We start from the raw sequence: 25,092 nt of genomic DNA, 5'->3' as shown, positions 1-25,092 counted from the left end.
TTCCCCATGTGTAAATGTACAGCAGTGCATCCACCCAAGGGCTGTGTGATCGAAAGAGACACCAGTACACCTTCCCTCGGCAGACGTAGGGGCGTGGGGACACACTGCTCTCTCAAACCCACTCAATTCAGATCCCACCAAGTGCCAGTGCCCATTCCAGCTTAGCGAGGGTTATGTAAACACAGCCCAGGGTTAGGTAAAGTGCTTAGGCTGGCACCTGCCACCATCTGGTGAGAGTGCCAGCAGTGCCGGCTACTCTTCCACGGGGTGGGCAGCCATGCTAGACTGAGACACCAGAGCAGGCCCGTGCTGACATCCAAGCCCTGTCCAGCCTTCCCCTGCCCTGCAACCTTGACGCCAGGTAAGTTCTGAGCCTCAGCCCCCCACCTAGGAATCAGGAGTAGCCTTAGGCTGGTAGAATGCTCAGCACAGGTCTGGGCACACACAGCCTGCGTCTGGCACGTGGCCACCAGGCCCCAGCTCTGTCCCCAGGCAGGAACACAGCCCAGGGGAACATCGCTGGGGAAACCCGAGGCACTCTCCTGCATCCGGGCTGATTCTGGATGTAAGCTTATTGGCCAGGACACCTGGAGGTGGCAGGGCCAGAGGGGCAAGGAAGATTACAGTGCAAGGTTGGCACACCATTTTAGAGCAGACAGCCTCCTCAGTGTCCCGGGCTCTCATGTCTTCAGGGCCAGGCCTCAGCTCCTCACCTCAGGCAGCAGATGGGGATATCCATCAAGGACGGATGCCAACAGCCCGGCGGGGGCCAGGAAGCGCTCCAAGCCTGGCTCCTCCCACAACACAGTGACACCCACAACGCTCTTGGTGCAGTTCTGGGACCCAGCAGACACTCATAAAGTTGCCATCTTTGTTCAGTTCCATTAACGGATCTCCTGAAGGCACCCAAGCTGGGGCAGACCACAAGAATGTTGGTCGCATTGTACCGGCTGCTGTTCCACTCAATGATAATCTCACCTGGGCAGCAACCCGCACCAAGCACACCCTGGCTCCCTGGAAATCCTCAGAACAGGAGCAGGAAATGTGGAGACCCCATACCTGAAGTCCCACCACACCCTAAGAGCAGCCAGAGACCCAGGCTCCTCCCGCTGTGCAGACCAGCTTGCGCTGATGCCTGGTTTTCTTTCTGAATGAAATAAAGCACTTTGACTTTCTTCCCAGCCACAATCAAGGGCACTAAGTCATCAGCGTCCCCCCTCCTCCAGACAGCAACTGGGAGGCCCAGATGTGGGCTGGGACCCTCTCCTGTCAGAGCCTTGCAGCTGAGCTGAGAGCAAAGGAACAACGTATGTGCAAGTCACACTGCCATTCATGCATTTAAAACACACCCAGGTGGAGTCTGGCCCCCGTGAGCTCCTGAGCCGTCTTGAGCTCACACCTGGCTTCTCCTCAGCCTTAACCTGCATGCCGCCACTGCGGTCACGCGAGGCACCGCTGTCCGTCGCTGCTCAGTAGCAGCAGCAGCAGTCGCCTGGACCAGCCCTTGAGGCCCTCCTGCACCCCGCTCTGGCCCCTCGAGCCCCGCTGCTGCATGTGACTCCCTTGGGTCACATGAGACACATGAGTTTGATGCTCGCTGGGTGACATACTTCAATAAGCCAGATATTGTTGCTTGGGAATTGCATAAAGGGATGAACATGCTTGTTGGCTATGATCTGGTTCCAGAAGCCAAAATCACTGATGCTGCTTTGCGGGCATGCAGGTGCTTAAATGATTTTGCTAGTGCAGTTTGCATCCTAGAGGCTGTTAAGGATAAAGCAGGATCTCATAAAGGAAACCTATGCTCATGTCATCCAGGAACTTACACCAATTTTAAATGAATTGGCAATCTCCACTCCAGACAAACTGGGCCTTAACAAAGTGTAAACCCTGTGGATGCGCTTCCCAAGGATTTATTGATTATGCTACTTAACTGTAAACAATCACCTGGAAATACTAATGATAACATATTACTTTATTTGAACAAGTTTTCCTTTGTTGAGTACCAAACCATGTATTGTATTGATTTGGACTTTAATAAAAGGGAAATGAGTTTGAACTGGAAAAAAAAAAAAAAACTAACACCACACCCAGGTGTGCTGAACGGAGCAGAGGAGAGAGCTGTTCAGAGTTGAGAGCAGTTCCAGGAGTGGAAGGCTGAATTTACAATGTGCCTGTATTTGGAGAAAGAGGTGGCATCAGGAAGGCCCATCTTCCCTGCAGGTGAAAAGTCATTTCCAAGCTTCAGGGAAGGGAGGCTGTCAGCCTGATCCCAGACAGAAAGGCCACCAAGTAGCTGGCAGTTAGGCCAGAGACCCAGATGGGGGTGTATGTCTCCTGGGCCTGAAGGCTACCAGGTTACAGCGCTGCACGGCTGACCTCTTCTGGCCAAGGAGGCACCGCACACAGCAGGCAGAGAGCCAGGCACTGCCTCCTGGAAGTGGTTTCTGATTCCCAAAGTTTCCAGGGATGGTCCTTTCCTACAGGCAGGAGGAACAAAGCAGGGCAGCTGGGATCTTTATTCTGTAGTTAAAGGCAAGGTGCCATCCTGGCCATGAACCTGGAGGGCCACAGTGCTGCCTGCCCCGAATCCAGTCCACCCAGTGTGGGAATCAAGCTCCCTCCAGGCTGGGAAGCCTGCTCCACACTCTGTGCTCAGCCCTGGGAGAGGCCTGGGAAGGTGGCCAAGGCTGCCTGGATGACCTCAGGAGGGCACCGCTGTGGGTCTGCGTTTCTCTCCTCTGTGCTTAAAGCTGCGCAGTGGGTTCTGGGTCTTCGCCTTCTGTTGGGGCAAAGTTGTCGGTTAGCTGTGGGAAGTGGACGTCTGTCTGCACAAAATGAGACAGACTCAGAGAAGTGGGTGGTGTTGCCACTTGGCAAGCCCTACAGGCTGTGAACCAAGGACAGAAGCTGCTTCAGGCACCACAGAGGCCCACCTTCCTCCTCCCGCAGCTTGGAGGACGAGGAGGACGGTAGGGACAGAACAGCAGGTTCGCTCTTGAACCTGCCTGTGAGTGGCCAAGGGAGAGCCCCAGCCCCCACAACTCTGACCAGCGGCCTGGAGGCCTGGAGTTTGAGGCCTGTCCTCGGGACCTCTCTCCTCCCTCCTGAGGGCAAGGGGTGAGCACATCCTGGTGAAAATGGAACAAGGTGGGAGGGGAGCCCTGCAGCTATCACCAAGGCCCCAGGGGACATACCTTGGCCTTCTTGGAGGAGGGGGGCTTCTTACGCTTCTTGTGAGGGTGGACGAGGCCGCGAAGGGCAGAAGGAACTGGAAGAGATGTCCGGCTCAGCAGGGGCCACCCACCCCAAAGTGCACCTGCTCCCACCCCTTCTCCTCAGCCAGCACGCCAGGTCCACCCGCCAGCCGGCTAGCAGAGCACTGTCTCCCATTCTGAGCCAGTGCCTGGCACTCCAGTCCACATTTAAAATGCCTAAGAACATACCACTATCTATCCCCACACTGGCACAGGACCAGAAAAACCGCTACCCACAGCGGTGGGATTCTGGGGACTTTCACTGTCTAAAACACGTCTTCACAATATTTAAATCTGTCACAGTAAGTGTGTAAAAGAAGAAAGAAAATTAAATTTAAGGAAGAAAATGCTGCTAAGACAAAAAAGCCTACGAGTAATTTCTTCCTATCCGGCCCCTCCCATATCCTTCCTCACCTGTCAGGCGCCACCGTCACTGCTCGTGACCTGCTACACCATCCCTGGCCTCTGCCTTCACTCCCACCTGCCTGTGGCACAGCGCAGGGTCCCATCTGCCAGGCCGCACAAGCCCTAACAGGCCTCTGAGCAACACACTGCCACACCCTCCCACCTCACCTTGACCCCTTCAGGCCAGAAGCTTTTGGCAGTGACTTTGCTCCTGTGTGACAGAGAGGATGGAGTTCCTGCCTGAGGCAGGAGCTAGATGGGCCCTGGGTTTACACATTTACAACTAGCCTCCTATTTACACTCTGAAAACAAAAATAATAACAGGAACCAGAAAAGGAGCTGGACTTGTCTCCTGCGGACACGTCAAGGTAATGGGAGTAGCAGGAACAGAGAGGGGCGCAGCCCTGCTTAGGTAAAAGATGAGACCACATACTTCTCATTCTTGGGGTCAAGGAGACCTCCCAGACTATGCATGCACAAAAAGCTTCCTCTCAGGGGAGGGGACTCTAGACCATAATATGGTGTCCTAACCTCCCAAAAACCCTTGCACTGGAATCTATCTTGGCTAAAAGACGTGCGCACCCATCTGGGAGGACCCTGAGTCAGACCAGATGTGGACTTGAGGCAGATAGAGCAAGCGGACTGGCCAGGCGAAAACTGGAGAACTGCTTCCATCTAAATGATTTAAACCACCCCCAAAGCTCACTGCTCTGAGTCACACCTATAAACTCTTTACTTGTCTACTCTTCTCCTTTTTGCTAAATTCTTTCTCCAAAGCAGACAAGAACCAGGGCCCTGCACCTAGCCACTAGTCTCCGGTGGTCTAGTGGTTAGGATACAGTGTTCTCCAAGTCTGATTCCCGCTCAGGGAACTGAGATCCCACTTCAAGCTGCATCCGCTATGGCCCCTCCACAGCCACCTGAGATCATTTCCACCCCTCCTCCCTCTTCAGACCAGGGCCCTGGCTGAGGTCCCCTCCAGCTCACTGTCCTGGGGGAACTTGTTGTCTTCCCATCTCTCCTGGATCCTTCCCTTCCACTTGCTCAGGCCTCTTCTGCCACACCTGCCAGTTTATGCCAACTGCGGGGGTGCTGGGGAAGGGGGCCTGCACTCCCCACTCTGCCTCCTTAATCCACTTTAAGCATCTTCAGCATGAAAGGCACACGTACCCATTACCAAAGACACAAAGGACAAGGCTACCCAGGTGTAAAGGCAGCCAAGCTCCTGAACACATCAGCCGGGCTTTGGCCTCATCTACACCATAGAAACCACTCTCGGAGTCCATCCTTGACCTCACGACTGCAACCCAGATTGCCTGTCCCTACAAGGCTCAGGCAGGTCTGTTCTCTAGCCTGCCTGCCAACTGTTCTAGAGACTCCAGCCACCCCACCCCAGCTTGGCCCAGTCACTTACCCCAAGTCTTCTCCAGCAAGAGCAACACTGCCTCCTACCCTCAACCCCCCCTACCACACCCAGTCACTCCCTTCCACACCCAGGTGGCTGCTTGGCTAGGTATATGCTCACTCTTTCATTGGGCCAGGCTCTGGGTCAAGAACCCCTGGCCTTGAATGCTGGGTACTGCCTTGATTTCCTGCCTCTCCAACAGAGAGAGCAACGCCTACTCAGGGGGACTGTGTGATGAGCTCAAGTGAGTGAGCAGAGCTGTGTTCGTGCACATGCTCACTGCCCAGTCCCCGTGGTCCTGTGTCAGCCCCGCACACAGCAGCCCTGGAACAAATGCCCACCCCGTCCCCCTTGCTCACCCAGGTAGTCGGGGACGTGGCCCAGGTGAGGCTTCACCACGGCAGGGTGCAAGGGCAGATCGTGCCGCAGCAGCTGAAGGTCCCTGGGGTTGTCTTCAAAGTACGTCTGGTGGGGGAGAGAAGCGGGCACTGCAGGCTCAGTTCTCCTTTTATCACCTCACAGGGGTGTCTTGAATGGGTTATCCGTGTGTCAGAATTTCACAGGCTGAGGTTTCCACCACCTTCGTCTGTGGTCACCCGGCCCTCCTCCAGAGGCAGCTCCTGACCTGGCTTCTCACTTCCCCACAAGTCCTCTGCGCACGTAGGAAGGCATGTGTCCCTGTTCCCACTCCCCTTTCTGTAGGGGAGTCAGGAGCACAGCACACCCTCCTCACTGGGCACGGCCCCACAGGCCGTTCTGCACTGACACGCAAATAGCCACCTCCTCCTCCTCCTCCCTGTGACGTGTGCTGTGTGGATGCACCCAGCTTGCTTTACCGCATCCCTGGGGTGGACTCCCGGGTGTTCCCACCTTGGGAATCGTAATGAATGCAGGCACACATGAAACTGTGTACGTTCACAACTGTGTGAAGAGAATAAACTCTAGAAGCTGTGATTCTGATGGGCACGGCCACTGTCCACCACGAAGGCCAGGCCAGTTCCCTGCCCAGCGGGACAGCTGGCGTCCTTCACGCGCTCTTGGCCTATCTCCTCCCCAGGAACCTGCTGAGGGCACAGCTTGTTGCCCAGTTCGCCGCCTCTCAGGCTCATCCAGGAAGGGTGACGCCCCTCCCTCCCCGCAGCCCCTCACCTTGAGCTTCTCTGAGTGCAGAAGCTCCTCCTTGATCTCCTTCAGCCTCGCCTCACGGATGGCTTGTTTAGTCACTGAGCGCATGGCGTCCTGAGGGCAGATGCCAAAGGTCACGGTGGCAGGGCTACCTGAGCCCGCCCTTGTGCCAGGGTGCTCAGCAGCAGGGGCCTGACCCTGGGGCCTGGAGGAGCCTCAAGCACTCCCATCCCCGCAGCACCCCCTCCCCCACTCACCCTGCAGCGGTATCGGAAGCCCTCGATCTCCTCCATGTGGAACTGGTAGGGAAGCAGGACGGGGGCCCCGTTGTCTGTGGAGAAGACCGCAGGGAGGGTCCCGCAGGCTGAAGGCTCAGGGCGGGGTCTACCGGAGGCCTTCTGCTCAGCGCCTCCCACACCCACTTCCCGGGGTGAGGCAGCTGCGGACTCCGTCCACTCCTTCCCCACAAGGCACACGTGCAGCAAGACACCTGGGTCTCGTGGACGGTTCATGACAGGCAATCCACCCTGCTATGGCCAGGGCGGCCTCTTGCCCCACATCCTGGGTTCCCGTCATGTCCCTCAGCATAGGACCTGCCTGCCCCCTCCAAGGCCACTCTAGCCACGAGGTGCCTGCAACAACAGCTGAGGAGCACTAAGGAGCGCCAGCCCTTGCAATCAGACACTGGTCTGTCATAGTAATGTCCTGGGAAACCTAACATTTATGACAAAAGGAAACAGCTGGGGGGGGGAGGGATTTGGGGTGTTTGGCGGCACAGCGGGGGCATCACCCATTTCAGGTAAGGAAACCAGGGCACAGAGAAGCGAGGCCCAGAGTCACCCCTCGATACCCAGCCAAGGGGTGCCCCCGGCCATCTTCTACACAAGCCCAGGGCTCAATGCCAGGCAGTGAGCCTGTCCTTTCTCAGCCCACGTGGCATAAGAAGCCCTGCGTGGACCCTCTGCCCATAACCCCCTGGGTGGTGGAGCAGCCCTGCCCACCCCTGCCACCATCCTCTTCTTGCAGCCTGGAACACTGCTTGGCTGCCCTGCTGCAGCAGAACCCCTGAAGGCGCCAGTGCAGACCCCCACCCCCGGCCCCCAACAGCTCCCTCTCCCAGGATCGTCTGAGACACCACCAGTCCCATCCCCGTCTCCTGAACCCCTTCCATTAGCTCTCCTGCCCCATAAGGCAGAGAGTGAACATGACTCTGGCCAATTACCTGACAGCTCTGGACCTCAGCTGGCTTGACTGTGAAGGGGGACAGTGCCTGTCACCAGGGCAGGACAAGGATAGGTGGAGAGACATGGTGCACAGTGAGGCTGAGCGTGCAGGTTCCTGCGGTGCCTGCCAGTGTCCCTGCTGCCACCATCATCACCAGGTCTACAGTGTCGTGGCAGAAGCCTGGGCTCTTACCTCTGCTGAGAAGCTCCTCGATCTTGCCCAGGTGGGACTGCTCTGTGGGCAGCACGAAGGTCAAGACTATGCCTGGGTTGTTGGCACGCGCCGTCCTGCAAAGGGAGATGGCCCAGCCCATGTCTCTGGCTGTGTGGCCCGCAGTGTGCCTGCGGTCCAGGTGCCCAGCCCACCATGCCCCAGTTCTCCTACCTGCCAGCCCGATGTATGTAGGCCTCAGGGGTGGGGGGTAGATCAAAGTTGAGCACAGCACACACGTGGTGGAAGTCTATGCCGCGGGCCACACCTGCCTCCGGATCAGAGGCCCTGCAGGAAAATGTCCCAACCTCAGACTGACCCCTCCTCTCCTCCAAGGCCATGTTCTCAAGCTTATTTTGTCAGCAAGATCTCTAAATAAAGCTTTATATGGAACTACAGGACGCTGACACGTTTAAGACTCTTAAGTGTCAGAATTGTTCCAGGACCTAGGGTCCTGGGGGCAGCCACACTGGGCCCTGACCTCAGCTCTGGGGCAACGGCGGAACTCACTGCCCACAGGCCATCCAAGAACCACTCCTAGCCAGCCAATCCATCAGGCAGGCAGAGACCGGGGGCTCCCCTTTCCCACTAAGAAAGTCCCTTCCCAAAAGTCACAGCTGCTGCAGGCTAGGCCACCTCCCTTCACAGGAGGAAGGCGCGCCTACAAACAAGGCAGTCTGGCCTTTCATGCTGCCCATGGAGCACGTGCATGTATACCCTTCACTCTGCCCGCACGCCCTAGTTCCACTGTCTTCTGAAAGGCTGAAAAGCCTGTCTCCCTGGGGAGGGCCAGGAGGAGAGGAAAGTGGACTCACTTGTCCCGCTTCGGTCCTTTGCCCCGATGCTTGCCCTTGACCGGGGGCCCCAGGACTTCAGCATCTGTTGCTATGACGCAGTCATAGAAACCTTGGTTGAACTGTGAGATGATGTGGCACCTGTGGCCCGAAAGCAAATGGAAGTCAGCCCCAAGAGCAGGCTGGAGGCCCCTCTTCCGCCCCCTGCTTGGTCATAACGGTCATCCTTTCGGACTCTTCCCTCTCCTTCAACTCATCCCTTAACCTCTGTGCCTCAACCTCCTCAGGTGAAGATGGGATTACACAGGTGCCGCAGAGTTGGGAGAGAGAAAGTCAGTGAGGATCAGTCAAGTCCAGAGCCCGGCCTCTACTAAGCACTTAAGAAATAGGAACAGCACCTGTGCCTTCCCTTTTTCATCCCCATCTTCAACCAAAACATGGGAGATGGCACACCTGGAGCGCAGCGGGAGCTCTCCATTGAGCACACAGGTGGGGATGCTGAATTGCTCCAGGAACAGGCGCAGCCGGTAACTCCGCTCCAGAGTGTTGACAAAGAGCAGAGACTTTCCTCGAATCAAAGACAGCTTGAGCAGAGCATACAGCAACAGAAATTTGTCTTCCTCTGTCTCACAGACCACCTGAAACTGCTGTAACTGATCTGGCCCTGGCAGCTGGGACTCCTGCAACTTGAGGGTAACCTAGGGGAGGACAGGCCTGGGGTCAGGAAAGAAGAGAAGACAGAAATGCTACTGCAAGCCACTGGCTCGCCAACCACAAGCACAAACATGTTAGTGCAGGGCACCTTGGGTCCCTTCCAACTGTGTAATGTAAGAATTCAAAGCATGCTAACCATTGTAGTGTACAGAGGACATAAAACTACACACAAACATCTGGGGCACAGCACAAAGGGAAACACACTACAAATGACTGTAGTGAAGAACCCCTAGAGCAGCAACCTTTCTCAAGAGTTCTGAAGCTCACATAAGGTGAGAACTTTGGCCCTGCTGCTCAAAGAAGCCTCTCTGCCCCCTGGGGGTCCCTACTCAGGCCTTTAGGTGATGCATGGTTTGAACCCCCTAGCAGACATCTGGAACTACACAGTGATTTTAGGTTGGGGGCCATGGACAAATGTGGGGGTAGTTTATAATTACCAGCTTCTAGCGCAACAGAACCAGAAATACTAAGCCAATAATTTCCCACCCCAAATAATAAAGGATTCCTTTAAGAAGAAAGAAGTGAGTCTTTTGAGTATCATGTCAATGCCTCCAGACGCTTCCTTGGGGCCCTTACCGGGTTATGCAGTACCAGCTCCTTGAGTGCTTGTACATCCTCATTAAAAGTAGCTGACATCAGAAAAGCCTGGTAAATCTGTGGCAAGTGACTAAAGAGAAACAAGAGCCCCATCAGGCTCCAGCTCCAAGGCCTCTAATTGTGGCAGCTGAACTGGCCCCCTTCGCTCCAGGTCCTAGTGTCTATTCACAACCCCTTTGCCCTACCAGAGAAGACTCTTGAGTTCCTCTTCAAAGCCAAAGGAGAAAAGAAGATCTGCCTCATCGACCACCAGCAGCTCCAGAGAGTCTCGCAGTTTCAAGTTGTCTTGCTGCAAGTGGTTTAATATGCGGGATGGAGTCCCCACCACCACATCGGGCTTCTCCATCAGCACAGCTCTGCAGGTGGGCAACACCTCAGTATCGGGGAGAGGGTAGCAGCTGGGACATCACCCCAGATTAGCCCTCTTTCTTGCTGCATACAAATCCAATCCCACATCCAAGAGCAGACTCACTCCCCTACTGCTGCTTTCACCCACCTTTGAGAGGCTGAGTCTTCAGCAGCTGAGACATTGGCCACCCGGATGTCTCGAGCACAATAGGCAGCCAGCTGCTGGATCATGGACTGGGCCTGCCGTGCCAGTTCCTTGGTCGGCACAAGGACAAGGGCTCTCACAGCCTGCTCTACCGCGGGGCCTGTCTGCAAGAAACGAATTAAAGACTTCAACTAGTCAGTTCACGTCATCATGGCCAGGGGATGCTTTTCCCTACCTTTTCCAGACTATGTGATGCAATGCTGTGACTTCAACACAACAATAGAGTTGTGCTCTGATCAACCCTTCTCTTATTTTACCCACCTCAGAATGTAGATCAAAAGGCTCTTTCCCCAGGCACTGACCTTAAAAAGGATAACTTACTTCGTGGTTACAAAGTTACTTGAAATGTACCAGTTAGGACACTGGATTTTCACAATGATCTTACAAACGGGAGAAAAAGATGTACCTACTTTTTACAGTATAAAGAAGAGAAAGTGATTTACTGAGGATTACACGAAGAATGGTGGTCGCAGGGCCTGGACTATAACCCAAGTAACCCGAATCCCAGTGCAGACCGTTTACCACAAAAGTACCAGACACTCTCAGAACAACCTTCACACGTAACAGGTCAAAAAAAACACCAGTTCTTGGGAAAGACTTGGGAAGGTGAGGGTGGCGGGCACAGTTTTCCAAGAGGACACAACTCAGACGCCTGCATCTTTCTTTCCCGGCCCCTCCCCCGACTCACCGCCTTCCTGTGGAGCAGCAGCTGCAACATCGGAATGGCATAAGCGGCGGTCTTCCCTGAACCCGTGCGGGCCCGAGCCAGGAGGTCCTTCCCCTCCAGGGCCAGCGGGATGGCCTTTTCCTGGATCAGCGTGGGTAGCGACCAGCCCAGGTCGGTGACGGCCTAGGAGAGACAAGGGACGGCTCAGGCAACGCGCTGCCCTGCAGCCGCCCCCCACTCCCACCCCCACCCCCACGTCGGCCCGGCTCCTCAGCCCTCCCCGGTACCTGTAGGAGCCGGTGGTCCAGGCCCATGTGTTCGAAGCCCAGCGCTTCGCGATCCTCCATGCTGCGGCTCTGTAGTACCAGCGCGCACGCGCGACAGGAAGAGCACGCGATGACGCGTGGGCAGGTCAAACGGCAACCAATCCGCCTCAAAGGAGTCGGCACCTCCCGGAAGCCATGGCTTCCGCTGTTCCGGCGGAGTTCTGCGGCTGCGGCGGCCCTTGCGGCCCGGGCTCTCAGGAGCGCGGCCCGGGCGGCGGGGGGCCGGGGCGCTCTCGGAGTCCTCGCCGGTCGCCTGACTGTACCTCCTAAAGGCGTGCTGGGTTAGGGTTACCTGCGGCAGGGGCGGGGCTGCCTGGAGGCGGGTGAGCTTCCCTCCGTGCCCGCCTCCGCCCGCCCACACGGGCCAGACAACCCGAAAGTTTGTCCACCAGGTTGCAAGCTTATGGCTTTACCTTTTAGCGCTTGGTTTTAACAGCCTCGCCTTAGCAATTACGCCAGCATTAGGTCTATTGACAAATACATCAATGTTTAGAGTGCTCGTCTGTGTACTACTTAGGAACAGGCGGTAGCTTACCACGTTTGGGAAACACTGGTGAGTCCTGCCCCTTTTCCTACCATTCTGCATCTGGGGGATCTCTGTTAGGTTTATGCTTAAGCACTAATTGCTCTGCCACCTACTACGCTCAGGAAAAGTGCACCAGCATGTGTTCCAGGGCTGTTTGCCTGTAGCCGTGGTGGAAACTTGAGAATCTGAAACGCGGCAATGGTCTTGAGTAGAAAGCAAGTGACGCAGGGTGTACAAGCATACATCAGAGGCCACCAAGGCTGGGCTTAGGTTCAGGGCCACAGGCAGCCCAAAGGACAGGCTATAGCAATTGGACTGTACAGGGATGATGTTTGGAAAAATGAGTGGCATGAGAAACAAGAAGGTAGGTTTCTCTGGGGCTTCCAAACCTAGCAGCCCATGTTGCCTGCACAGCTTGGTTAAAAATAAAAATTCTTGGGAGTTCCCTGGTGGCCCAGTGGTTAGGATTCCCAGCTTTCACTGCCATGGCCCGGGTTCAGTTCCTGTTTGGGGGAACTGAGATCCCGAAGCGGCGCAGCACAGCCAAAAAAAGATTCTTCGGCCCCACCTTCATGTTTCCTATTTCTGCTGTAACATATTACCATAAACTTAGTGGCTTAACACAAACTTATTATCTTACGGTTCTGTAGGTCAAAATTCTAACGAGTCCTCAGTAGGCTGAAATCACAGTGTTGGCAGGGCTGCAGTCCCTTCTGGAGGCTCTAGTGGAATAACCCCTTTTATGCCTTTCCCAGCTTGGTCTGTGGCCCCCTTTTACATCTTCAAAGCTGTTAATGGCGGGTTGGGTCCTCACCTTGCGTCACTGCAACTTTCTTTTGCTTCCCTCTTCCATTTTTAAAGAATCTTTGTTATGACACTGGGCCCACCCAGATAATCCAGGATAATCACCCTATTTTAGACAGATGACAGCAACCTTAATTCCTTGTTGCCATGTTTGGTAACATAGACACAGGTTTCAGGAATTAGTACATCTCATTGGACATCTTTAGGAGACTATTGTTCTGCCTACCACACCACCCCAAATATAAATCTACTTAATCAGCTGGACCCGAGTGTTGCCCGGGAATCTATATTGATAAATTTCTCAGATGACCCTATGCATCTGCTCTGACATGGGCCCAGCATGAGAGCCAGAGGTTAGGCTCTGGCCGTTGTTAGGGTGAGAACAGAGCACTTCATGCACGGCAGGTGAAGTGGGGCTGGGACCAAAAGATGGAGCTGGAGACTGGGCCAAGGATAAGAATGGTCCTACGCCACACCCCCTTTCTGTGGTGAGGAGGTAGAAGGCTGATGAGGATGTTATATAACCTAAGAAAGCAAGAACTGCAGAATGGAATCAGGGTAGTACTGGGGAAAAAAACATCACCAGAATTCCTTGGATGTAGCCGAACTTTTAAAAAAGTTTTCCTAGGCCATGTGTCTGTGAATACCACACACCAGTATGGAAATCCTCTTTTCCTCACAGCCTCCACCTGTTAGCCTAACCTCTGGTGATCGAGATTCCAACTGCCCCATCAGTGTAAAGGTGTGCTATACTCCCACCTTCGTCCTCACCCTATTCCCCTTCCTATCAAAAATTCACAAGAGGAGAAACCGAGGACATACTGACCTATCAGCATAATTGAGATGCAAAGCTGGACAGACTGTTGAAGGCCACCCCAGCACTTCTCTGTAGTTTCCTGTATTCCCACAGCCCAGGCTCCAATGTCTGCTTTCCCGACTAGATTCCTAGTAACAGCCACAGAGCAGAGATGTGTTCCCTTCCTGACACAACCCATGTTCCTCAAGAGCCTCAGGCCAGAGGTCCACACACTGACTAGCTGCAAGGCCACCAGATTTTCCCTGTGTTAATTCTAACATGAAGAAAATTAAGAACCATTTTAAATTATCTGAAGAATTTTGGATGAGTCATTTATGGCATTTCACCTCACTGGACCATTAACATGGCCTTCAAGAATTAGAATTTTTTAAATATTTACAAAAAAATTAAATGGCAAAGCTTATAAAACTAAATTGCATATACTTTTGTAAGTAAAAATAGGTACACACATGGACGAGTATAGAACATAAAGACAAAAACAAGAAGGGAGGAATTTAGTTTTGTACGTCACATAACGTATTTTAAATTAATAAAACCATGAAACAAAATGTTAAGAGTGGTCAACTAATGGCATTAACTTTTATACAACAGAAGGGCGTGAGTGAAGTATACTAAGATGTGTTTAAGTTTATGACAACAGGGAGCTAAAAAACGGGTACTTAATCTCCTCACAGGATTCCTTGCTGATAGGTCTACTTGGTTGACCTCTGTGAATGGCTGAACCACCACCTTGTCCGTTCCCACACCCCCAGGGTCTCCGGTCAGGCCAGGCTCTAGCACCATAAGCTCACGTGCTGAGTCCACTCCAGGTCAGCGGCAGAGGCACCCGGACCAAGAGCCTTTCCTCCATTTCCCTTTGTGCCTCCCTTCTGCCCACAACCTCTTATTTCATTTCAAACACAGCTACTACAACACATTTTATTTCACTGGAAAAATCTGTATAAAGAACCAAATCTGGTTCCCGTGAAGAAAACATTCACCACAGCTTAAATAAAGGTTACGGGAAATGGGAGGGTAAGAGTGCCCTGCCTTGTGCCAACTCTGTCACTGCCTCACCCTGAACTCATGCCATGTGTGATGGAAATCACAGGCGTCCCAGAGAATTCTCTGCCTTGCCCTCTGATCAGGCCTTGAGAGCAGCTGTGACGTCTGCTTTCTGGCCCTGAGAGCTGCAGTCCTGAGAGCTGCCATGGTAGTTAGTTATCAAGAATGCGTGGATAAACAATGCAGGAGGGACTGCACTCGTGTTTTCAGCTAGTCACACAAAGGCAGTAACACTTCAACTAGGAAGGAAAATATATAACTTTATCAAAAAATAGTTCTAATATATAGAAAAACATTTCAATTCTCTGGGGCCTTTGCCCCTTATTTACATTCACAAAGCCACTGAATGAACCCAGGACTGACGGGAGCAGGGAGGCACGGCCTGCTTGGTGGGGCATTTTGGTCGCCTACTTTCTAAGTAGACGAAGAGAGAGGTTAAAGGAGTAGGAGAGACTTTTCATTTGCTCATTTTGTGACAGGATGGAGGGGAATCACTGGAGGCAAAAGAAGCAAGACTTAGTCCTGGGTCAGTTCAGACTCTGCACAAACCCCAAGACAGATCTTTGAAAGCTTGGACCAATGTCCTGTGTCCTTGAGAACCAGTGTTAACAAGTGGCTGATCTGAAGGCTTTGTTGCCATGGAACCAATGTGGCTTATATTCTTTTTTGACTTTCTTTTTTTCCCTCAAATCCAGGTGGATAAGGTATTGGGTGGGGAAAGTACCAAACAACTGAGGTGACAGGAAAGGGTCACATGGAGAGGGCACTACACCAGCTTCTTGGCCTCAAAGAAGCTCTTGAGGTGACGCATCTGCCAGATGCCAGTGAGGATGAGGATGACGGTCTGAGCGATGGACCACCACAAGACTCTCTGGTTGGTGCTCTCACTGATCAGACGGAAGCGCTCTTCACGATACTGTGTAGGACAATGGACCCAGGATTAAATGTGCAGGAAGAGACAGTCCCAGCTTTTTCGAGGCCCCTCCCTCCCATGTGATGACTCAACTGTGGGACCAATCACCTTTTGAAATACTGTGTCTGATTCCCCTAGAAGTGTCCCCAAGGAAGTGACACGCTGCCCCTCCACAAGCATCTCTGCTAGGACAGAAATCATGCTCTTACCATTTCAAGCAAGATCCCAAAGTAAAGAGGTAGGCAATGACTATTGCTAGAGTGTGAACTGTCCTCTCTACGCTTTATTCTACAGAGCTGAAAAACAGCTACCTGGACTGATACCCTCCATTCCAGTCTTCGAACAGCTGATCTCCTGAGTAGGGAAGGCCCCAAGCAGAAACTTCCAGTAGGTGTAGTGGGTATAAAGGTCAACTGCCATGTCCAAGTACAGTGACATGCCCTTACCCTTTGGTAATCCTGCTCCTTCTGGATCTGTTCCACCTGATCCAGCAACTGGCGGGCTCGGAGCTGCAGCTCCGTCAGCTTATCCTTGGCAGCAATCTCAGGATAGTTGTTGGCATGCTCCCCAACCTGGATGTCTAGGTGTACTCGCTAGGAGGAAACAGGGTTGGACCCCAAAGTCGTAAGGTCAGAGACACTCTGAGGTTATGGTGTCTTAGTGATGGGACCTCTGATGGTCTGTTCCAGGCTATGGAACCCACTCTTGTCCCTGGCTGTGGGACAGAAAGGCAACATCTATTTCTTACTTGTGACTGTGCCACAAAGTGTTACAAATGATAAAGGTAAATCAAAACTTTGGAACCAAGGGACAGATTTTGAGCTATGGCCAAAGAGAAAATTCTGTTACCAATCGGCCGCCAGCAAAGAGAGCCATCCTGGTAGAGTTGGAGTGCAGGCAGATCTGATGGTCACCAGGAGTATGGGAAGTGAAGGTGAAGCGGCCCTCTGAGCCGTACTGCCGGGACAGCACCACCTGCAACACAGCAGTCAGTGAAAACCCCCCACCTCTCCCCTGACCTCTCTCAAAGAACAAGCTCATGTCATCTGAGCCTTGTCCACCCCAAGAGCTCTAGTGACGGTGAACCTACCTTGCTTTCAGGGTCCTTCACCTCCACATGCATGCCCAGGCCGGGGGTCGAGGGCAGGAAGACCTCCTTCTGCTTATCCCACATTTGGGTGCGGTAGTTCCCTGCGGAGCAGACAGAGCCATCACAACCCGCCTAGTCCGTTCGGCTCCCACACTCCGCGGAGCGCCGCGGTTCCCAGGACGCCGGGCAGGGGGCACTGCTCCCCCGGCCTCGTTCCGGCGTCCTCAGGGCGCCGCTAGGAGGGGGGAGCCCGACCGCGTTTAGGGGACACGCAGGGCCCTGTCCATCCTCGCCCCTCCTGACCGATGACCATGGTCTCGTCGGGGATTTCCTCGATGAAGCAGCGCTTTTCGGTCTCGCCAATGTGGAAATAGAGCCCCCGGGCGCCCGCTGCGCACAGCGCGACGAGCAGCAGCGCCGGCAGCCCCATTGCCCGCCGACGCCCAGCCCAAACACCTGCCAACGCGCGCCCCGCCTAGTGCGCATGCGCGCACCTGCGCCCCGCTCCAAGACAACGCAAGACCCGGCGCGGAACGCGCGTGCGCGGTGACTCCCGCCCTGCGTCCGCTCCGCTCCGCCCCGCCGCGCGCTTGTCTTCCGGGCCAGGATGCACGGCCGAGGGGAGAGTGCGCACGCGCAGGGCTCCCGGGGGTTCCCTTCCGCTCTCTGGTAGCACAGTTGGCTTGGTCACCAGCCAGCGAGCGGTTTATGCCCAATGCGCATGCGCGAGCTGGCGGAGGTGGGGCCCCGTCCCCAGTAAAGGCAGTAAAGCTGAGCGGAGGGTACGCATGCGCTGACACCTCCTCTGACCCTGCCGCTTAGCGTTCGTCCTGTTTGCGCCGGGGCCTAGGTCCCAGAGCTGGAAGACTGGGTACATGGGGGCGGCCAGACTCGGGGTCCGCGCAGGGCGGGAAAGCCTGAGTCCAGGCGCCGTCGGACCCTTCCCGAGACCCCGGCCGGGCATGTGCCGGTGTGAGAGCCCTGTGGGGTGCAGGAGCCTCAGGCGCCTCCAGCGCCGCCTGGAGTAGAGGCTCGCCAGGCCTTTGGAGACCATGACCCGGGGGAGGATACTTTGCCTGGATGGGGTTGCATTCCGGCCGACAGGAAACGACATTCCGAGCCAGTGGGGCTCCAACAGGCTTAGGTGTTCCAGATTTTAGGAGTTTGGTCTTTTAGCATGTGATGACGGTGTTGAGGTGGTTATTTCCTGACACTCCCCTGCTAATAGGGGTACACACTTAAGTATCTGCAGATAGTCACCCGGGGGTGCTGACCAGGGGGAGGAGGTGGAGATTGGGCTCCAGGTGAAAGTTGTGTGGGAGGAGGGGCGATGCGACACGGTCCAGTTGTCACTAGACTGCTCTCGAAGGGCTAGACTTTGCTGTGTCTCCATATGTGTACTCCAAACCCTATTGTTCTCTCTCAACTTGTCCAACTGCTCAGTTGACCCCTAGGTGAAGATTTGGGACAGACAGTCCCTTGGACTGCGGGTCTGCTCCACTGGCCCGCAGTGATTTGGGGCTGAGTGGAGAGAAACGTGCAGCAGAATGAAACCCGGCCTTATGGCTCCGATGGCCCATGACAAGTGCAAGTGGAAGCCCAGTGCTTGCTCTGCTGCCTGCCTTCCTTGCTAAATACAAAGAAACCCTGTGAAGTCTTTCCTAGCATCCTTAGTGTTGTATATGCTCCTGTTTATCTCGTAAGAGGTGGGATTGAACCAAGGCAAACATCCTTTTGGCATTAAAGAAGTTTTACAAGGCATACCTCCCTGAGCAGCAGCAGTTATGCAGTGAGGACGGAAAATATCTTTTTAAGAAGCTGGAAATTTGGGTTTCAGTATGAAATCTGATTTTTAAATATTAGCGTATGACTCAACTTTTCTCTAATGGAATGAGCAACAAGGCACAATCTGGCCCCATTCAGCAGCCAGTCATGTGAACAACTTGTGACCTCATCCAAATCCAGTGGGGGACAGTCTTCCGGTTTAAGTGACTTGACCTGTTTGCTGGCTTTTCCTTTCAAAGTTCTATGCGTCCTCCTTCCTCCTTTCTTTGAACAAACAGGTGCAACTTGAGACTAAAGATCTGAGCTAAGAAAATTGAGGAAAAGTGTGAGGAAAACTCAGAATGAGGAAGGCCATGAGGCCTGTTTATATCTGTTAGTTACAGCACCCCTCTTGTGGGATGGAGGAAGGTGAAAATCAAACCAGGAAGTTTCCTACTGGGCATGGAGTTAGAACAAAGAAAGGCTGAAAATTCCTTTTATATTTTTTAATAAAATTTCCAAACACATAAAAGAATAATTACAATGAACTTTCATAAACCAGTTTCAACAAGAATAAAGATTTTGCCTTTTTTATTTCATTTATCCCTTTCTGCATTTTTTTTCCCTTAAGTGTGATAAAGACTCCCTGGACTTTCAATTCAATGCTGTATAACATGCCATTGTGAGACTGAAAAAAAAAAAAAAAAGACTCCCTGGACATCATATAATTTCACCTATAAATATTTCAGTGTGTCTCTAGCAGATAAGGACTCTTAAATATACCATTATCACACCCAACACAATTAAAAATAATCCTAATACTATATGTTCAATTCCACCACCCCCTACACCCCGGCTCAAAAAATTTTGGATTATTTAATCTGGTCCAAACAAGGTCTGTTTACTGCATTCATTGATATACCTCTTAAACCTCTTTTAATAAACAGTAGTCCCCCTTATCCAAGGGATCTCCAAGACCCTCAGTGGATGCCTGAAACCACAGATAGTATCAAATTCTACATACACTATGTTTTTTTCCTATACATACCTAAGATAAAAGTTAATTTATAGGGACTTCCCTGGTGGCAGAGTGGTTAAGAATCCACCTGCCAATGCAGGGGACGTGAGTTCAATCTCTGGTCTGAGAAGATCCCACATGCCACAGAGCAACTAAACCCGTGCATAACTGAGCCTGCACACCACAACTATTGAAGCCCAAGCACTATAACTATGAGCCCACATACTGCAACTACTGAAGCTCGCACACCTAGAGCCCATGCTCCTCAATGAGAAGGCACCTCAATGAGAAGCCCGAGCATAGCAACAAAGAGTAGTCCCGGCTCACCACAACTAGAGAAAGTCCACGCACAGCAACAGTGACCTAGCCAAAAATTAAACATTTAAAAATGTTAAAAAAAATTAATTTATAAATTAGGCACAGTGAGAGTACTAATAACCAATAAAATAGAACAGTTATACTGTAATAAGAGTTATGTGAATATGGTTATGTTGTACAAATTTAATGCCTTTCCCATCTTAACTAAGCACTGTGGTTGTAACTTTTGCAGTTTGAAGTTCAACAGCAAAACCAGCATGAATTTCATTTTCCTTCTTTACAATTTCACAGATAGAAGTTTTGTCCTGAATGTAGATCTTAGCAACTTCAGCATATGATTTTTTTCTTTCCTTACTGAATCAATAACTTGCAGCTTTTCAACTTAAAGGAAGAAACTGACAGCTTCTCTTTGGCATATCTGAATTGCCAGCATCACTACTCTTGCACTTTGGGGCCATTATTAATTAAAATAAAGGTTACTTAAACACAAGCACTGCGATACTGGGATAGCCAATCTGATAACTAAAGAGGGGTCCTAAACAGGCAGGATACACTGGACAAAGAGATGACTCATGTCCCAGGCAGGACAGAGCAAGATTTCATCAGGCTACTCAGAAGAGTGAGCAATTTGAAATTTTATGAATTGTTTATTTCTGTAATTTTCCATTTAATATTTTCAGACTGCAGTTGACCACAGGAAACCAAATCCATGGATAAGGGGGACTACTTAACAATTCCCCTTTCCTTTTTGTTGTTGATGATGATGCCATTTACTTACTGAAGCAACTGGATCATCTGCCCAAAAGAACTTTCCACATTCTGGATTTGGCTGATCATTTCTTCATGTGTCATTTAACATGTTTCTCTGTCCTTGGTATATCCTTCAAACAGTTAAGTATAGAACCAGGGAGGATATACAGTAAGACAAAATGTGTTTTAATCCATTAAACCCATTACCCTTTTTTAAAGCTCAAATTCTCTCATAAAACATTGTTTTGCTATGCCTTTTTTTCTTGACACAATTCCAGTAGTTTTTAGGGGCTTGCTTTCCACTTTGTACATTTCCTGCCCTAGACACAAAATCAGCCACTTATCCAAGGAATCCTAATTCACTTTGGCAAGGAATGGTATCAGTATCTCTAATTTTTTTTAAAAGAGAACCCTGGGGACTTCCCTGGTGGTCCAGTGGTTAAGACTCTGCACTCTCAATTCCGGGGGATCAGGTTCAATCCCTGGTCAAGGAACTAGAGTCGCATAATGCAACTAAGACCCAGCACAGCCAAATAAATAAATATTAAAAAAATAAAATAAAGAGAACCCCGAAATTTATCCTAATTGATGGGTAATCAAAAGAAGATTGCATTCCCCACAGGAAGAAACCTGCCTTAGATTGTAATCTAATTCCCCAGGTCTCAAACACTTTCCCCTCAAAGGTGGGAGGTGGGAATTTCTGCCAACATTTACCTAGGCTAGCCATCCCTTCATTCATTCAGCCAATATATGCAGAGCAGCCATTTGTGCCAGACACTGTTTTAAACCCTGGGAACACATTGGTGAACAAAACAGACAAAAATCCTTCTCCTCGTGGATTTATTTTGATTATTGTCAATAAACAAGATAAATGAGTAAATGTATATAGCATGTCAGATGGAGATAAGTATCAAGGAGGAAAATAAAGGGAGTATAATGAGTTGAATGGTGGCCCCAAAAAGACATGTCAATGCCTGAGTACCTGGAACCTGTGAATGTCACCTTACTTGGAGAAAGGATCTTGCAAATGTAATTAAGGATCTTGATGAGGTAATCCTGGATTATCTCTGTGGGCCCTAAATCCAATGACAAGTGTCTTTATGAGAGACACAGAAGATACCTCACACCCATTAGGATGGCTACTATTAGAACAAAACAGAACAAAAACCAGAAAATAACAAGAGTTGAGGATGTGGAGAAACTGGAACCTTTGGTGGAAATGTAAAATGGTTCAACCACTATGGAAAACTGTAGAGTTTCCTCAAAAAATTAAAAATAGAATTACCGTATGTCCTAGCAATCCAAATTCTGGGTAGATCTCTAAAAGAATTGAAAGCAGGATCATGAAAAGATATTTGCACATCCACATTCATAGCACTATTCACAATACCCAAGACGTAGAAGCAACCCAAATGTTCATCAATGGGTAAATAGATAAGGAATAAACAAAAGGTGATACCTACATACTATGGAGTATTATTCAGCCTTAAAAAGGAGATTCTGCAATATGCTACAACATGGATGACCCTTGAGGACATTACACTAAGTGAAATAAGTAGTCAAATTCAGAGAAACAGACAGTAGAAGGGGAGAGGATGGGGAGTTGCCTAATGGGTACTGAGTTTCAGATCTGTAAGATGAAAAAGTTCTGGAGATCTGTTTCACAATACTGTAAATGTACTTAATGCCACTCAACTGTACACTTAAAAAAGAGAGAGATACACACAGAGAAAAAAGAGGTAGCTGTGCAATCACAGAGGCAGGCATTGGAGTGATGCAGCCACAAACCAAGGAAATGCCTAGAGCCGCCAGAAACTGGAAGAGACAAGCAATGAAATCTCTCCTAGACCCTTTGGAGGGAGCACAGCCCAGTTGACACCTTGATTTTGGACTTCTGCACTTTCTAATTGTGATAGAATGAATTTCTGTTGTTTTTAATCCACTATGTTTGCGGTAATTTGTTATGGCAGCCACAGGAAACTGATATAGGGAGTGTCTGGCCAAATGTGGGATGCGATACAAAAGAATGGCCAAGGAAGGTTCACTGAGAAGGTGCCATATGTGAGAGAGGCCTTTAAGGGGCAGGTTATATGGATACCTGAGGAAACAGTGAAAGCCCCAAGGCTGATGTGTGCCTGGTGAGTTGAGCAAGGGCAAGGAGGCCAGTGTGACAGGAGGAGAGAGAGTGAAGGGAAAAAGTAGGAGGAAATGAGGCCATAAATGGGAGTGGGAAGACTAGGTAGGGTTTTTAGACCATTTTAAAGACCTTGGCAAATAAATGAGAACCCCTTAGGAGATTTTTGAGTAAGGAATGACTTATCTGTCTTAGATTTTTAAATAATCCTGTTCAGGCAAAAGATAATCATTGTAAAACATAATCAATGAATATAAAATATTTTTGTAAGTAATGTTTAATTTCAATTAGGTTTTTTGTCCATCTTGCAGTTTATAGGAAATTCAGAAGTTACAAGAAATCATGAGGAAATAATAGGGTAAATTCAGAATACGGAACAACTGACTCCAACCTTTCAAAAACTAAAGCCAAAAAAGGCGGGGGGGAGTGGGAGAAATGTAAATACTAATTTAAGAAACTAAAGATGGACTTCCTAGGTGGCGCAGTGGTTAAGAATCCGCCTGCCAATGCAGGGAACACGGGTTTGAGCCCTGCTCTGGGAAGGTTCCACGTGCCACAGACCAACTAAGCCTGTGCGTCACAACTATTGAGCCTGTGCTCTAGAGTCTGTGAGTCACAACTATTGAGCCCATGTGCCGCAACTATTGAAGCCCATAAGCCTAAAGCCTGTGCTCTGCAACAAGAGAAGCCACTACAATGAGGAGCCCGCACACCACAATGAAGAGTAGCCCCCGCTCTCAGCAACTAGAGAAAGCCCATGTGCAGCAATGAAGACTCAACACAGCCAATAAATAAAATAAATTTATTATAAAAAAAAGAAAGAAATAAACCTTTCTTGTTAAAAAAAAAAAAAAGAAAGAAACTAAAGATGTAGGACTTCCCTGGTGCTGCAGTGGTTAAGAATGCACCTGCCAATCCACCTGCCAGGGGACACAGGTTTGATCCCTGGTCAGGGAAGATCCCACATGCCTCAGAGCAACTAAGTCCATGTGCCACAACTACTGAGCCTGTGCTCCAGAGCCTGTGAGCCACAACTACTGAGCCCATGTGCCACAACTACTGAAGCCTGCACGCCTAAAGCTTGTGCTCCACAAGAGAAGCTACCACGAGAAGCCCGTGCACTGCAACAAAGAGTAGCCCCCACTCGCCACAACTAGAGAAAGCCCGCACACAGCAGCGAAGACCCAACGCAGCCAAGACAAACAAAAAAAACTAAAGATGCATAATACTAATTAAGACCTGTGGGATAGTCAGTGGGAAGTTGTTGTATAACAAAGGGAGCCCAACTCAAGGATGGAAGATGCCTTAGAGGACTGGGGCAGGGAGGGTGGGGGGGACTCGAGGAGGGGGAGTCAAGGAAGGGAGGGAATACGGGGATATGTGTATAAAAACAGATGATTGAACCCGGTGTACCCCCCAAAAAAATAAAAAATAAAAAAAAAATAAAAAAAATAAAAAAGACCTGTGGGGATGGGGAGGGTGGGGGGGACTTGAGGGAGGGTGGGGGGGAGTCAAGGGAGGGAGGGAATACGGGGATATGTATATAAAAACAGATGATTGAACTTGGTGTACTCCCCAAAAAATAATAAATAAAAATAAATAAATTAATTAAAAAAAAAAAAAAAAAGACCTGTGAACCTTGATTGGACCTTGGTGTGGTAGAATGTCTGCAAAGACCTTCGCCAACAATCCCTCCCATCCCCATGTCCACATGCTGCTCTTCCCACTGAGGGGTGGAATCCATTTCCCCTCCACTGGAATCTGGTTCTGGCCCTGTGACTTGCACTAACCAATTCAGTGCAGGGGAAGAAAACCTGTATGGCTCTGGTGCCTGGGCCTTAAGAATACTTGTGGCTTCAATTTTCACTTCTTAGAACTGAACTGATACGAGGTCCAGCCTGAGCTACCAGTTAACAGAATGAAGCCATTGGATGCTTCAGTCCCAGAGGAGCTACCTCAGTCAATACCATATGGAACAAAGATGAGCTATCCCCACCAAAACCACTCTATGATATTATGCCACTGGAAAAAATGCAGACACTCTTTACGAACTGATATATTGATAACATTTCAGGATATTTTGCTAAGTTAAAAAAAGCAAAGTGCAGAAGCGAGTACATAGCATGCTATCTTTGGTTTTGTATTTGCATGAAAAATGCTGAAAGAATATATGACTTTAATAGAAGTGGTTACTTATAGGTAACATGAATATTCAGCAAATATACACCAGTATGGCTGTGCTGGTTAAAATACAGAAATACTTCTGTTGGTAAATGGGCACTCTCCAAGCCCCTGAATTCCCTCCACCTCTGCTCTCATCCTGGGATACCTGACTTCTCCATGATCCAACAATTAAAGAGTTACCCCTGGCAGGGAAGGGGTCTGCCATGCCAGCAGATTAATGAGGTGGATGGTAACAGGGGTGCAAGGGAGACTTTGCAAACTAGACCTTTTACTGTCTTTTTGATCTCTGAACCAAGTGAATGTATTACCTATTTAATAAAATATGTTTTAAAAACAAAAGCAGTGCTACTGCCGTTCTCTATCATAGCACTTTATTTAATGGATTTCAAATCATCATTTGCTATCTTCTTGGTTTATGCTAAAGTAACAGCACTGTGACAATACAGATCCTGC

The 25,092-nt window shown here is 50.5% G+C and overlaps 2 protein-coding genes across 3 annotated transcripts; both read right to left on the bottom strand.

Annotated features, from left to right (window-relative positions):
• Nucleotides 1-2,501: 2,501 nt before the first annotated feature.
• Nucleotides 2,502-11,564, bottom strand: DDX56 (DEAD-box helicase 56). 2 transcript variants are annotated; one of them, XM_057732235.1, is made up of 14 exons: nt 11,239-11,563; nt 10,973-11,134; nt 10,228-10,388; nt 9,917-10,087; nt 9,711-9,801; nt 8,874-9,118; nt 8,442-8,561; nt 7,801-7,914; nt 7,609-7,703; nt 6,450-6,523; nt 6,217-6,306; nt 5,427-5,532; nt 3,198-3,271; nt 2,502-2,782 (listed from the first exon to the last, which is right to left on the bottom strand). In XM_057732235.1, exons 1-14 carry the CDS (start codon nt 11,296-11,298, stop codon nt 2,705-2,707), a joined length of 1,641 nt encoding a protein of 546 aa, XP_057588218.1. In that variant the 5' UTR covers nt 11,299-11,563; the 3' UTR covers nt 2,502-2,704. The 2 variants fall into 2 exon arrangements, with proteins under 2 accessions (XP_057588218.1, XP_057588220.1); XM_057732237.1 differs by lacking the exon at nt 9,917-10,087 and having other exon boundaries at nt 11,239-11,564.
• Nucleotides 11,565-14,328: 2,764 nt separating this feature from the next.
• TMED4 (transmembrane p24 trafficking protein 4) lies at nt 14,329-16,991 on the bottom strand. The gene is made up of 5 exons (XM_057732239.1): nt 16,775-16,991; nt 16,472-16,572; nt 16,231-16,356; nt 15,828-15,974; nt 14,329-15,384 (listed from the first exon to the last, which is right to left on the bottom strand). Exons 1-5 carry the CDS (start codon nt 16,899-16,901, stop codon nt 15,235-15,237), a joined length of 651 nt encoding a protein of 216 aa, XP_057588222.1. The 5' UTR covers nt 16,902-16,991; the 3' UTR covers nt 14,329-15,234.
• Between the last annotated feature and the right edge of the window lie 8,101 nt (nt 16,992-25,092).

Source organism: Hippopotamus amphibius, chromosome 4, assembly GCF_030028045.1.
Source record: "Hippopotamus amphibius kiboko isolate mHipAmp2 chromosome 4, mHipAmp2.hap2, whole genome shotgun sequence".
NCBI classification, from domain to species: Eukaryota; Metazoa; Chordata; class Mammalia; order Artiodactyla; family Hippopotamidae; genus Hippopotamus; species Hippopotamus amphibius.
This window is presented reverse-complemented; position numbering and strand designations above follow the sequence as displayed.

Coding starts and splice junctions, on each gene's coding strand:
- DDX56 (XM_057732235.1), bottom strand. CDS start 11,298: ATGGAGGATCGCGAAGCGCTGGGCTTCGAACACATGGGCCTGGACCAC. Junction 10,389..10,972: donor TGCTGCTCCACAGGAAGGCG/GTGAGTCGGGGG, acceptor CGTTTCTTGCAG/ACAGGCCCCGCGGTAGAGCA. Junction 7,704..7,800: donor TACATACATCGGGCTGGCAG/GTAGGAGAACTG, acceptor CTCCCTTTGCAG/GACGGCGCGTGCCAACAACC.
- TMED4 (XM_057732239.1), bottom strand. CDS start 16,901: ATGGGGCTGCCGGCGCTGCTGCTCGTCGCGCTGTGCGCAGCGGGCGCC. Junction 15,975..16,230: donor TCTTTGCTGGCGGCCGATTG/GTAACAGAATTT, acceptor GTTTCCTCCTAG/CGAGTACACCTAGACATCCA. Junction 15,385..15,827: donor AGGAGCAGGATTACCAAAGG/GTAAGGGCATGT, acceptor TGTCCTACACAG/TATCGTGAAGAGCGCTTCCG.